General features: G+C 45.2%; 1 protein-coding gene across 1 annotated transcript in view; it reads left to right on the forward strand.

Moving 5' to 3' along the window:
• Positions 1-12,384: 12,384 nt before the first annotated feature.
• Positions 12,385-14,950, forward strand: part of LOC125946744 (uncharacterized) — a 47,528-nt gene continuing 44,962 nt past the window's right edge. Inside the window, exon 1 of the mRNA XM_049670642.1 lies at positions 12,385-12,442. Coding sequence (XP_049526599.1) covers positions 12,422-12,442 — 21 coding nt within the window. The 5' untranslated portion in view covers positions 12,385-12,421. The remainder of the gene's footprint in view (positions 12,443-14,950) is intronic.

Below are 14,950 nucleotides of genomic sequence, written 5' to 3' on the forward strand. Positions count from 1 at the left end.
AACGTCACAATTTTTTATCTAAGTCACCCTGATAGCTACAACGTAAAAAAAAAACATTGAAAACACTGAGATAATCCGACAATCGTTCTGCTTTGTTGCACAAACAAGGCGCATTTGTGCAAAAAAAAAAAAATATGCGGGATGCTTAGAACTTACTATATGAAGGCGAAAGCCAAGTTACACTCTGGACGGTGCTCAACCGAAAACACTTACATCGCGAAAAAGAAAAGGGTAGCGGCGTCTCCCAGCAGAAACAGGTGAAAAAATAAACAGAATAAAGACATCAGGCAGTTAAATCAGATTACCATATTATTCGAATTCCTAGGTCTGCCTCTTACTCTAGAGCGATATGGGAGATATTTAAGGGAATAAGAAATAAAACCCCAAGGAACAGTAGGGTAAAATTCCAAAAACCTGAGGCCACCTGAGAATAATCTGCAGACTTGTTTACCAATCACTTTTTTTACCGTGTGTACCTCCTCGGAACATTCTTCTCACATAAAATGCGAAAATTATATTGGTGGAAACTGCCTTTCGTCAGTATTCATCAATGCAGGGCGTTATATGTCTTAAAAACAAATGTGGCTATGGCCTAGGATGAAGTCAAAGCAAAACCTGTTAAAAATACGAGTGACATAGTTTCAGTTCCACTGGCACACACCTGTAACCTCACGATGACGACAGGCACGTTTCCAAACAAAATGAAACAAATTTAGAGTTACTGCACTTCACGAAAAAAGATCATTGGACGATTAATATAACTAGAGGACAATTTCTATGCTCTCTGCATTGTCAAATATAGCAGAGCACATCATTATAAAAGAAATGCAGGGTTCCTAAATGCTCGGTGTATATATCAAATGAGCAATAAAAATTTGTAGGAATAAATTGGCTTGAATAAACGCCCCTTGAGATTGAAGACGTATTTTTGAGTATAGCGAAAGTACACTGTTCACACAAGGTGTCTTCTTAGATTTTAGAAGAGCCTTTGAATATGTACAACATGAGCTTCTATTTCGTAAACTACCCTTTTACGGCATCCGTGGTGTTGTATTGCCATTAGAAAAAAACACTATTTACTGGCCACGTCCCTGTTCCCAGTTAATAATAACGTCAGATCCGAGATTAACGTTATTAAATACGGAGTACTTCGAGAATCCAACCTTGGACCTTTACTTTTTTTATAGAAATGATATTTGCATAAACGATACATTTACATAAATGATATTGTTAATACTCAAGGAGGCAAAAATATGGTACTATATGCAGACGGCACAAACAAATTTTTCTGTGGGATTAACACGAATGAAATGTTTACGCAGGCGAGTTTGTCGCTAGAAAATCTTAACTTCTGGTGAGAGGCAAATAAAGTTCAACTGAATACGAAAAAGAACACAGTAAGTGTTATTCAAATTTAAAGAAACTAGAAATCTACGAACCTTACCTGCGCAATTTCAAGGAACACCACACCTACATACAGCAATCACATTGTTAGGTGCCATATTTCAGGAAAATCTTTAATGGACACCTTATGCCGACTCGTTGAGAAGAGACATCTATACAGCAAATGAGCCTATGAAGAAAACTAACGCACTTCTTCCCGTCAGACACTAAACGATAAACTTACTATGCCCTTGTGCACTGAAGCTTCACATGCTCCTCTGTGGTGTTATGTACTTCTATGTTACCTTTACAAAATCGGGCCATACGAAAAATAGGAAACGTTCCCTACACTGAAAGCATAATTCCGTATTTTTAGTTACTGTATAATACCACCAATAAAACAATAATTCGAGCTAAAATTTTCACAGGAAAGCATGTAGCAATACAGAAGTAGTGAAACGCTCTTTGAAGAACCATATAAGGTTAAACAGACACCATACGAACTAGAATGAAATGTAATAGTTCAGATCACGTACAAATTGTTGCTTACAGAAATTACCAACACTAATACCAGAACTCCTGAAAGAATACCCCAATATATGGAAAGTTTTACAAAAGAGAATCACCCCAATACAATTTAAGAATCAAGTTAGGCAATATTACTTCCTGAATATAAGATTTCTGCTGCATGTTGTATCATGCATTTCATTCTAGTGCATTACAGTGTTTGCTATCATAAATATGATACATGTGTAACTTTCTTTGTCCGCCTTTTTATTCTTCAGAAGAGCAAAAAAGAATTATTTGTATTTGCATTGATGGGGGGGAGGGGATGCACCTGAATGTGATTGTATGTTGCGCAACAGCATGAAAATGATTGCACTGCTGCGGCTTTGACTGGGTGGCATAGCCTAAAAGGATACTTAGGCAACTGCGCTCTGCCGACTGTGGCTTGGAGTATCTTTTACGAATGCGTTTGCTTGCGCATCGGAATGGCTGACAGTGCTACCTGTAATAGTTGCGAGAGCGAGGAAACAATCGAACATATCGTGTGTCACTGTCCCCGCTACAGCTCCCAGAGATAGACGCTCGTGACGACGCTGGCGCGCCTCGACGACCGGCCGCTTGCTGAGCAGACGATCTTAGAGTGCCGGCTGACGCTTCACACCTGAAGGCGATGAGCGCACTGCTGAGGTTCCTCCGGACAAGCGACCTGCTTGAACGACTGTGACACTCCTGACTTCCTTTGTGTGTGTTCGTGTGTTTGTGTTTTTTTTTCTGATCTCCCTCTCTTTCTATGTGTGTGCACTTTTTTATCTTTCTGTCTCCCCTGATCCCTTCCCCAGTGCAGGGTAGCAAACTGGATACCTACCTTCCGGTTAACCTCCCTGCCTTTCCCATCTAATTTATCTCTCTCTCTTAGTGCTAGCGGACAAGTACAGGAGGGAGACGACGACAGAATGCGGCGTCTTGGTGCTTCCTTCCTGTCCCATAAACGACATTGAAGCCATATTGTTGCACAAAAAGCGTATATTTACAAATATTTACAAGTACGGCGAGTACCACAGGCGTAACAGCTGCCAGTCATGATGACGAAGAGAAACCTCTACCTCCTCTTCATCGGTGCCGGCCTTATGCTGTAGTCTTCATCTTCTGTCTCGCGGTAATTAAAGTCCCTAGATATTTTTTTGCTTTCTTTAAGTAGCGACAACCTTTGAAGCACCGCGGACGAATCTCATTGGGCGACGCTCATTCCGACAGCCATGTTCTTCCTAACGCTGTTTCCCCGAAATCACTTGCACGTTACCGCGAGCAGCGTAGATAGCACCGGCAGTTGACGGTCGCATGCTATCTAGGAAGCTAATGGCGGCCGACTGAGTAGATGTCGCTACTTAAGAACTGAGAACTTAAGAACTTAAGAGCAGGAAATCTAGGGACTTTAGCGGTAATATGCTTGTAATCTGAGGATCTAGCGGTCAAGGACTCCTCAAAAGGTTTTGATCGCTGATAACCAACACAAAGCCTGATGATCGGTAACAATCAGGAAATGCCAACCGTGGATATGTGGGCGAAAGTTCTGCGCCGGCCATGCAATAACCAGACACTCCTGTTCGCTGAGTACGGACTTTTCTTCCGCGGAAGTGAGAGCGCGGCTTGCATATGCGACGATTATCTCGCGTAAAGCGCGGTCGCGCTGCTGCATCACGACGCCAATTGCTTGACCGCTTTATAGTGTCAGTATGTCGTAGATCGTAGAGTGTGCGCTTTACCATCAGAACGACAAAGTACGGGTAGGAAGTTGAAGGCGCCCTCGAGATCCTGAAAAGCGACTTAGAAGCGATCACACCACTGTAACGAACAGGCACCGGCAAGAAGTTCATGGAGGCGCATGGCAATAGTGGCAAAGTCCCGGATGAAGCGTGGGAAGTATGAGGCGAGACCGATCTAGCTCAGTAGTTTTTTTTTTCTCGAAGTGGGCGTGGAAAGTTAAGCACTGCGGAATTCATATCCATATCAGGTTGAATGCCACATTTGTTAACCAGATATCCCAGAACTTTTTAATCAGTGCGCTAGCGAAACAGCCCTTCTTGGTGTTTAGTTCAATACCAGCATTTGGAATGATGCAAATTCCCTTTATTGATGTACCGTAGGTCGGCAGCAGCAGGATAAACAAACGTGAGCGCTACGGGCAGGTGACAAATCGTGTGCTCGCAGTTCTCCACGAATGAGAGAGCTCCAATGAGAGCTTGGAACTTAACATTGCTTGTCAGGGGGTTGTCAGACGAGTCGGATTGCAAACGGATCGATTGCAATGCATTGAGGCGCTGACATACATAGATGACAACGTGTACACTCGTGGGATCTGTGCAGCGAGGTCCTTAAAAGCGATAGTTCCGATGACCTAGAAAAGGTGGCGCACGCGGTCAGACTCTGGCATGGCGCTCTCGACGCCACAGCAAAACGCGAGAACATCTTCAATGTGCGGCGTGTAAGACACACCTAAATGCTGGACACGCTCACTGAACTTCGCAACTTCAGAACAACCGTGAGCGTCCCAAAAATTCACCGAAGGTGCTCTTTGAAAGAAGACCAATTACGGAAGTATCGCTCATAATTTTTCAACCATGTCTTGGGGACCTCAGTGACGTAGAAGCTGACGTTACGTAATTTTGCAACATTGTCCCCGTGGCTGAAGAAGCTTACTCAATCGTAGCCAGCCTTCGACGTCAACGCTTGACGTCAACGCCAGCGAATACCTCAGGATTGCGCTGACGACTGCGTATAATATAGTCCAGGAGAACTGGGTGGCTGGCACTTGAACAGGGCCGGTGGACTGCTGTATCATCTCGGGACAGGTCGGCGGGTACTTGGCGTAGGCGGCGTCCCGAACGCAGCTCCAGGAGAGCAATGTGCAAAAGCATATGAGAACGAAATCTTAAAGCACTTTACCCACTTAAGAAGCCACGGTTCAACCGACACTTTATTCAAAGAACACGAGCTAGCGCGCTGAAGATGAAGACGCGAAGCATTACAGTGGTGGGGGGAAATACATAACATGAAGCGGATTCGTGCTCCATGACTTACAAATGTACAATATGGTACATAACATAAGCATAATGTTCAAAGAATAACAGTCATGATACGCATGCAGAGAGAAAAGAAAAAAAAGGAAAAAGGAAAAAAAGGAACATAAGTAATGTGACATCAATTCAACAAGGCATAAAATGTATCATTCGATATTACATCAATCATTGACGATGGTAGCCTATTCCACTCCCGTATTGTTGCTAGTGAAAAAAGACATCCTGAATAGTTCTGTGTGGCGAAATATCTCGTACATTACGGGTGTGGTCAGCTCGAGCTGATGCATAATAAGGTTCAAGTATGTACCGTTGCCTGGCTATGCCAATTGTTGAATGAAAGATACTATGAAAAAGCTTTAAACGAAGTTTCTTTTTGGGCGATTGTCAAGAGATTCCCATTGTAAATTATTATTGGCTTGTGTGGCACTAAAAGCAAAACAATAATTGCCAGTAACAAACCTTGCAGCTAAATTTTGTATTCTTTCAAGGCGTTCCTTAATTGTCACCAAGCATCGGTGGGTCCCATACCTCGCATGCATATACTAAGACAAACCTGACGAACGTCTTGAAGAGTAGCTCTTTAGTAGCCATACTGACGTTTTTAGCGCTCGCCATAGCAATCCAAACGCCTTGCCTCCATTTGCTAGTACATGATCAACGTGGCGATGGCATTATAAATCAGTGGTAAAATAAACTCCTAGGTATTTATATAAGGACACCCGTCACAATGCAATGTTTTCTAAGGTATACTGAAACAAACATGTTTTTTTTTTTTTGCTAAATGAGGTGACAACCGTCTTATCTAGATTCAAACTCATGTTGCATTTACAATACCACTGAGCAATGCGGCTGAAATCACATAGTAATATTCGGCAATCATCTTCACAACGAATAGCCTTATACAAGGCTAATTCGAGGAACGAAAACCGTAGAAATTGCCAGTTGAGGTTGGTTTGTGAACATCAGGTCCAGAACATGATTTCCGCTAGTTGGTTCAGGCACTGTTTGAGATAGTGCGAAAAAATCAACAATTTTCATCATTTCCTGAAACAAGCGACCCTCATACAACATCAGTGAGCCCTGATCGTTCCACACAGCATTTGGGAGATTAAAGTCTCCGCCTATAACCAAGTGGTCTGCCAGTACAATTTAAACTACGGATCTCAACTGACATAATATATCAAGAGAGGAATCAGGTTGTCTATGAAAACTTGATGCAGTCAAAGCACGTTTGATGTAAAGAGTCAGTTCACAGAAAATAGCCTAACATTCTCCGACAGGAATGGGCAGCTGGACCGATGAAATGCTTTTACATCGTGAGCTGTTATGGGCTCATTCCAATAGCCGTTTCGGTTCGCGATGGTGCACGCCGCCGCCGCGGGAGAATGCAACCGATATCGCCGGAAATGCGAAAAAAGTGCCGGCATCGAACCCAGGCACGCTGCGTGGGAGTCGGATACTTTACCACTGAGCCACGGAAGCGCTTGCTATCAGGCAGCGGAAAAATGCCCTATAAACGCAGGCGCAGACGATCGCAGCCTCCGCCAGTATGGTGGCGCCATCTAGCTAAGGCGCCTGCAAACGCTCCATGCGAAGGCGCAGACGACGAGATGCCATTTAGACGAGACGCGCAATAAAAAAAGCGATCCCCTCCGCCAGTATGGTGGCGCCATCTAGTTAAGGTGCCTGCAAATGCAGCGTGCGCAGGCACACACGTGGAGATGCGATTCAGGTAGGGCGCGCAATCAATGCGATACCGATGTGAGATTATGTCCACTGCAGGACGAAGGCCTTTCCCTGCGATCTCCAATTACCCCTGTCTTGCGCTAGCCTATTCCAACTTGCGCCTGCAAATTTCCTATCTTCATCATCCCATCTGCTTTTCTGCCGACCTAATCCATAAGAAGGGAGACATTAAAGAATTGAAGAATTATAGACCTCTTAGCTTGCTTTCAGTATTGTATAAAATATTCACCAAGTTAATTTTCTATAGAATCAGGGCAACGCTTGACTTCATCCAACCAAGAGCAGAGGCTGGCTTCAGGTAGAGATATTCTACGATGGATTATATCCAGTGTCACTCAATCAGGTAATCGAGAAATCTGCGGAGTACAATCAACCTCTCTATTGGCTTTCATAGATATGAAAAGGCATTTGATTCAGTAGAGATACCAGCAGTCATAGAGGCAATGCGTAATCAAGGAGTACTGGACGCATACGTGAATATCTTAGCAAACATCGACAAGGATTCCACAGCTACCTTGATTCTCCACAAGAAAAGTAGAAAGTTACCTATCAAGAAAGGGATCAGGCAAGGAGACACAATCTCTCCAATGCTATTCACTGCATGCTTAGAAGAATTATTCAAGCTTTTAGACTGGAAAGGCTTACGAGTGAAGATCAACGGTGAATATCTCAGCAACCTTCGGTTTGCAGATGACATTGTCCTATTCAGCAACAATGGATACGAATAGCAGCAAATGATTGAGGACCTTAATCGAGAAAGTGTAAGAATTGGGTTGAAGATGAATATGCAGAAGACAAAGATAATGATCAATAGCCTGGCAAGGGAACAAGAATTCAGGATCGCCAGTCAGCCTCTAGAGTCTGTAAAGGAGTACGTTTACCTAGGTCAATTACTCACAGGGGACCCTGATCACGAGAAAGAAATTTACAGAAGAATAAAATTGGGTTGGAGTTCATACGGCAGGCATTGCCAAATCCTGACTGGGAGCTTACCACTGTCGCTGAAAAGAAAAGTGTACAATCATTGCATTCTACCGGTGCTAACATATGGGGCAGAAACTTGGAGGTTAACAAAGAAGCTCGAGAGCAAGTTAAGGACCGCACAAAGAGCGATGGAACGGAAAATGTTAGGCGTAACGTTGAGAGACAGGAAGAGTGCGATGTGGATCAGAGAACAAACGGGGATAGCCGATATTCTAGTTGACATTAAGCGCAGCAAATGGAGCTGGGCAGGCCATGTAATGCGTAGGATGGATAACCGGTGGACCATTAGGGTTACAAAATGGATACCAAGAGAAGGGAAGCGCTGTCGAGGTCGACAGAAAATCGATGTGAGATGTGTGCCACGTATTCTGGATACCTCTACGGTTCACGTTACGGCGACTCCTCGCAAGGTACGAACCGCTGCTGAAGATGCCAATCGTAGAGCTAGGTGCGCGGCTACAACCAGGCATCATCGGGTTCAGCAGACTGCTCTGCAGAGAGCATTACAAGCCGCAGCTCGCCGTCGACGCCGCGCGAACACTTCAGATCGTTCTCGTCAAACGAGGCGAAGCGACTTTGCCGCGAAGACCCTGGTGTGCGTGGTGCCGAAATTGGAGCTACTCTTGAGCCGCTCCGCCAGCTTACGCTGTGACTGTGCTGCGTGTGCCGCGCAGGCCTGTGACTCTTTTTCTGCCAATATAATAACTCGCCACCGCGAGAATTTCGATCATTTCTGCAGCACGTGTGACCACGTGGAAATACCTCATTATAAGATATATCGTCACCTAGCCAGGACTCAGTTTCTAAAATTCTAGAGGGCTTAACTAAATCAACAAGCGCGCTAAATTCGTCAACTTTATTCTTGATACTGCGGCAGTTTATGACAAGAAAAAAACATCGTCATTATTAAATTGACGTGGTCACTTCAGGAAAACAACCGGGTTTAGCTTTCGTTGCCGTTGAACTATAAAGTATCGTACCGAAGGTCAACCTTATAGCCATCACGCCTACGTGATTTCGCAAAATCCCACAGCTGTTTTCTTTTCGCACGTACTTCATTGGAGAAATCTTCAGATATAGCAAACTGGCTATTTTTCGACTTTCTGGCGTTCTCTAATATTAAATGTTTTTGTTAGTACGAGGCAAAACTTGCTATCAACGGGCGATTCTTACCACTTTGAAACCTTCCAAGGCGGTGCGCATGCCGAATTGACAGGTTCTGTAAACCCAACTTAGATTCACACATGCAGTTCAAGAATTTTGCGCACAGAATGTGCATTTCTTTCGGGATTATCGCTTTCGTTGACGCCATAGAAAACCAAATTGCAACGCCGGCTCTCGCTTTCCAGATTGTCGCCTTTTGCCGACAACAACTTGATCAATCGACGCTGTTCGTCACATTCGCTCTTGCATTCACTGACGGTTGCGCAAAGGTGATCGAAATTTGTTAACACTGGTTCCAGTGATGTATTGCGTCCGCTAAGGACATCTATGGCACGCTTATTCTCTGTCTTTGTTACCTCGATAGCCGTAAGTTTCGTCTTTGTAATGACAGGTTCTTTTCTTTAATGGTTCTGATGGTTCTCCGAGGCGGCGCCTCCGACAACCCAATTGAAGACAAAGCTGTTTGTTGGAGAAAGCACAAACTTCTAATAAAACAAAAATGAAAAGTAAGCCCTCAAATAAACACTCAAAAAGACATTACGGCAAGAAACACACTTAGGGCTAGGGTAGTGTTAATAACAGGCAAGATCGTACAGGCAGCGGGTGTAAGTGCGTACTACAGTCTCGACGCGGCGAAACGGAGCCCAGACGACGAGAGAAGCGATGTCGGTCTCGCCAAAAGGTCGGGGTGTTGGCCCGTTGAACGGGCGACCAGAACTACCGTGCTCTGGCGTGGAGAGAGAAGGTAGGTGGCTCGGCGGCACGGACAGACGGCGGTGGCGTTCTGGCCAGGCAGCTGGGCGTGGAACTCGGGCCCGTAGCCTGACCACTCACGTTGTGCCCATGGGCACAGAAGCTCGCCGGCCTCGGGCAACAGTTGACGATCGGGCAGAGTGGCTACTCCCAGCAACGGGTTGGCAGGAGGCCCCGGTCAGGTGAAGTCCTGGCGGCTCGGGTCCGGAACCCAACGGCCCGTCTTCAACCCCTGGTTCGGTGGCTGACCTTCTCCTGGTGCCGCTTGTGGAACTCTACCCCTCTGGCCGATTTGTCGTTTTCTCATTGGCCACTTGAAGCTCCATGCATGTTCTCTTGCGATTGGATGTCTTTTCTTTTTGTGATTTTTCTTCTTGTTCCGTGCATGTTCTCCGTGCACTTGAAGCTCCGTGCATGTTCTCTTGCCATTGGATGTCTTTTCTTTTTGTGATTTTTCTTCTTGTTCCGTGCATGTTCTCCGTGCACTTGAAGCTCCGTGCATGTTCTCTTGCCATTGAATGTCTTTTCTTTTTGTGATTTTTCTTCTTGCTCCGCGTGTTCACGTGCAGTTCTTCGACGTTGTAGTCTTTCAATCCAGCAAGGAAACCGCCTCGGCACGCGCACTACATGTTGTCTGCTTCTTGTCTCCAATCACCGCACCGTGTCGGGCACTCCACACACCACAGTCTTAATGTCTTCCTGACCATCATGCTGCAGATGCAGTTTTTCCTGAGTTGTGGGTCCCGGGTTAATTTCGACGTCTCCGCACAAAAAGAGCAAAAGAAAGTAGAACGCGTAACGCCGCAAAAGACGGAAACTACATTTAGACTGCCCTCTGAGTTTAGATCATTTTCGCTGCTATCTATAAAACAGCATTTTGGTAAAAAAAAGTAATTGGAATAACAGTGCATCTGTACGATGAATTTGATGGCGCATATCTCCAAACTGGTGTCATTTTTGAAATTCATTCCAAGTGGATACGCCTGACAAGCTCGCCGGCTACAATTCGTAAATTGCAATATGTGTCGTAATGTAATTCACTAAGAACGTAATTAGTGAACTTTTGTTAATTAGTAGAAAATGTGTTTCGGTTACTTGTGCTAATGTCCGCCCCATCGAATAAGCCAGCTCAATGATAAGAATTATGCTACCTGCCACAGGTAGCATAATCCTAAAAGGTAAATCCTAAAATTGAACACCCTATAAAGTAGAAGCATCGCCTGCCTCTGAATTACCACTACACCTGTTAAATAAACGTGAGCTCAGGATTACTGCACTGACGTTACATAGCTTGTTGCATTCACATCACCGTATATTTTTTCCTTTGCGAATACTGGGTACACGTCAATAGCACAAATGGAATGCTTGCCTCTTTCACATATTTACTTTCTTTTACACTTGAAAGCGAAAATGTGTCCTATCATTGTGCTTTCGAGTTAGTTGGAATGGTTCTTCCTTTATACATGGTTAGAATTTGGGACTGATACGTGTAACTGGTACCATGTCTTCATACGGTGAGAAACACCTTTTTGAAGCGAAAGCTTCATTACGCTACCTCGGGCAGCCGTCGGCGACTGAACAGTTTTCCCCTTGAGAACTAGAGGTCAAAACACAAGAGAGCATTAAGGCGCGTTTATAGTCCATCGGCACGCGTGCGAGCATCATCAGACGCCGGGTGCGTCGGAGCACATTGGCGGCGCTTCCGGTTACGTTGGCGGCGCCAGTACTTCGAACTATCGGTTGAACGATAGCCGCTGTTGTTCTCGCCAACGTGACATAACGTGTGCGCGCGTTCACGCTACGTCGGACTATATATTTAGGTCTTTGCGGAGGCCTGAAAGGAGACATTGCCGCCGTTACCCGAGTACAGTTGGGCCCGGCTGCTAGTTGCCACCAGGTCTCACTACTTTACTTATCACCGCAGTGTCTTCATAGGCATAAAATGATGAACAAACACTGTATTCATTGCAAAAATGTCGGTATATTATTGCGAAACCACACCTCGGCCCCAGCTCGACAATGGGCCTAGCCAGGACAGTGAGGCTTTCGCTATCAACGAGTGTTTAACCAAAGCTAAACCACAGCAATTTTTTACCTTTGGCATAACAATGCATTAGTCTACCACATTGGCCATCCAAAAGATGTTATGGGAGTCGGTCAATGCAGAGCTGTGGTATATTTCAGGTATTTACGGTGGCATGATAATAGAGGCTGGAAATTGCTCACAAGCTAATATTTTCTAAGAATAAGTATAATGAATGCTTGCAGTCATTTCATCTACATGAACTTTGTGCTTATGTCAAAAGTTTAGTACGTACGTCAAAGATTAGAACTATTTCTTCCAAGAACTACGTATTAAACCTTTTAATAACACCCACTCATCACGAGCAAACAATGATGTCATCCGTATGCTTTGTGATAGCAGTAGGTAGTGCTGGTCAGCAGGCACACAGTCGAACACGTGTTTGAGGATTTTAATTATGCTCATGGAGAAAGTAACTGTTGTATATAAAATGCTAGAAATATGTTCGCAACAACAGCAGTGCCAAATGCAGCTCGACTGGAAGAATGTACGTTGCTGCGGGGCCGAACATCACCAAGCTGCAGCCCTTCCGCAAAGCGTCATCGCCCGCTGACATTAACGCCTGACTTCCACCACTGCGAACAAATGTTCTGCCGCTGACTTAAGAAACACGTGACGTGCACACTTTTCGTCATCAGAGAAAGCGGCCATTTAAACGCCCTGTGCCACCGCCGTCAGCTCACTAAAAGGAGGAAGCAGGGACCGGTGCAAGTGGACAAAAATTATGTTATTCCCTATATTCAAGGTATGTCCTGGAGCCTTCACCTAAGCTGTTGTGTTGGAACAAGACATTTTTCTTACTGCCAAGCGATTCGTTATGGAATCATGCATGCAGACCTCGAAACTGTACGAGGTAATCTTCGCTAAGGCATCGCGAAAAAGCATTGCATTAATTATGACCTTGAATTGTGTATGCGTAGAATACTACGCTACCTTTCAAAAATATCGATTGCTGCAGCAAGCAGTATAACCACACTTCAACGAAAAGTAATGTTTTCCTGAAGAACAAAATATGGAGTTCCAACGCACAGTGGAAATCGATAAAGCGAAGCTTTCTCTGTTGTTTGCTTTGATTGACGATAACAAGCGGCGATGTCGGAGGCAAATGTTTAATTTTTTTCAGCGTTTGGTACAGTACGAGATTGGTGAGTTGATGATAAACGTTGCATTGCGTGCACCAGTGCTGTTTGCGTTGTACACAGAACACAAAGTGAGACGTGTTTGCTTGAGACGTTGTTGTGAGCCATTGTTCCCAACCTCCGATAAGGTTAACATTGTCATCACCTCACACCGCACATCGGAACGTAAGCGAAATACGACACTTTAATTTAATTCATCATTGTCATCATCAGCCTATATTTATGTCGACTTCAGGACAAAGGCCCTGCGATCTCCGATTACCCCTGTCTTGAGCTAGCTGATGCCAACATGCGCCCGCAAATTTCCTAACTTCATCACCACACATAATTTTTTGCAGTCCTCCACTGCGCTTCACTTCTATTGGTATCCATTCTGTAATTCTTATGTTCCACCGGTTATCCATCCTTAGCAATACATGGCCTGCCCAGCTCCATTTCATTACCTTAATGTAAAATAGAATATCGGCTATCCCCGATTGTTCTCTGACCCACACCGCTCTCTTCCTCTCTCCTAACGTTAGGCCTAACATTTTTCGTTCCATTGCTCTTTGTGCGATCCTTAAATTGTTCTCTAGCTTCTTTGTTAACCTCCAAGTTTCTGACCCATATGTTAGCACCGCTAGAATGAAATAATTTTAGACTTTTCATTTCTGCGACAGTTGTATGCTCGCAGTCAGGATTTGGTAAAGCCTGCCAAAAGCACTCTAACCTAATTTTATTCTTCTGTAAATTTCCTTCACATGATCAGGGCCTTCATGACCCCTGCAAAGAATTTCATTATGGGGCTCTAAGTACCCTAACCACAATCACTTTATCAGGCACACCATAGTAGTTGCCTCCAGAATAAATTTGCCCCTATGGATTCTATAAAAGTGTCTCTCAATCAAAGTAAGCGAGGCGTTTTTCTATTTCGCCCCTTCAAGATTGCGGCTGCCTAGATCGGGAACGAACCCGCTACCTCGAGCAACGTTATAGCCGCAATTCTACCCGGCGGGCACAGTAACGAGTTTCTCACGTCGCCTTTCCTCTCTACCGCGCTCCTAGCGTGTATGTGCACGCTCTGAACCGCCTCATGACGCGGCGTGCAAGACAGCAGCAACAGTGCAAAAGTAAAAAAAAAAGGCAAACAAAGCGAAGCTTTGTTTGCCTTTACCGCACCCTGACAAGTTTGTGTGAATATATGGGACGCTCGCTCATACTGTGCAGCACCGAATAGATTTTAGATGATATAAACTGATCGTCCGAAAAACCGTTCGTCCTATGTTTCGCTGAACGTCTCCATTGGCTGCGCCATCAGTTGCGTCGTTCTCTACGTCGCACCCAAACACTCGCGCCATTGCCACGTTCACGGTGCTCTGCCCGCAACGCCTCCTCCTCGGCTCGCAGTTGTCGCATGCGTTCGACCTCTCGAGTTAGCTCGGTGTCGTGGTTAGCAGCGTCCGCCCGCCATTGGCGCTTGCGTTCCACTTCGCGATTTTCAACGTGCACGTTTCGTCGCAGCCGAACCAAAGTACCGCTCGAGAAACTCCCGCCGAAAGCGGGCGTTGTCCCTGGCGGCCGCGTTGCCGCCATTGCCACGTTGACGCTGCTCTGCCCACAACGCAGCCTCCTCGGCTCGCCGTTGTTGCATGCGTTCGATATCTCGAGTTAGCTCGGCGTTGTGGTTAGCAGGATCCGCCCACCATTGGCGCTTGCGTTCCAGTAGAAACACAAACATGTAACCAATAATTGAGAAACGCTTCAATACAGCGTCGGGATTAACCCACTGCTAAACACCAGTGCCGCACGTTTCAGCTTCGCTGGTTCACCATCTGTACGGAGTGCTTGGGCGGTGTTTTTTTTTAACTTTAAAACAAGGTGCATACTAAGTGGTACATAGTTGCCAAAGTTGGCTTCAAAGAGGTTCATTAAAGAGCCGCCGATGCCGAGTTCCACGTACTTAGATACCCAAGTTGGCTTTGCAGATGGTCATAGAGCGTTACGACATGGCCATCAATGACTATGTCGTCACGCTCAGAATTTACAAGCGCAAAACAGTGCCAAAACCAGCGCAAAACCAGGTAAAATAAACTAACTAGATTGAGTGAGGGCGCGGGTATTTTCTGCAGGCTCCG

Source organism: Dermacentor silvarum, chromosome 7, assembly GCF_013339745.2.
Source record: "Dermacentor silvarum isolate Dsil-2018 chromosome 7, BIME_Dsil_1.4, whole genome shotgun sequence".
Lineage (NCBI taxonomy): Eukaryota > Metazoa > Arthropoda > Arachnida > Ixodida > Ixodidae > Dermacentor > Dermacentor silvarum.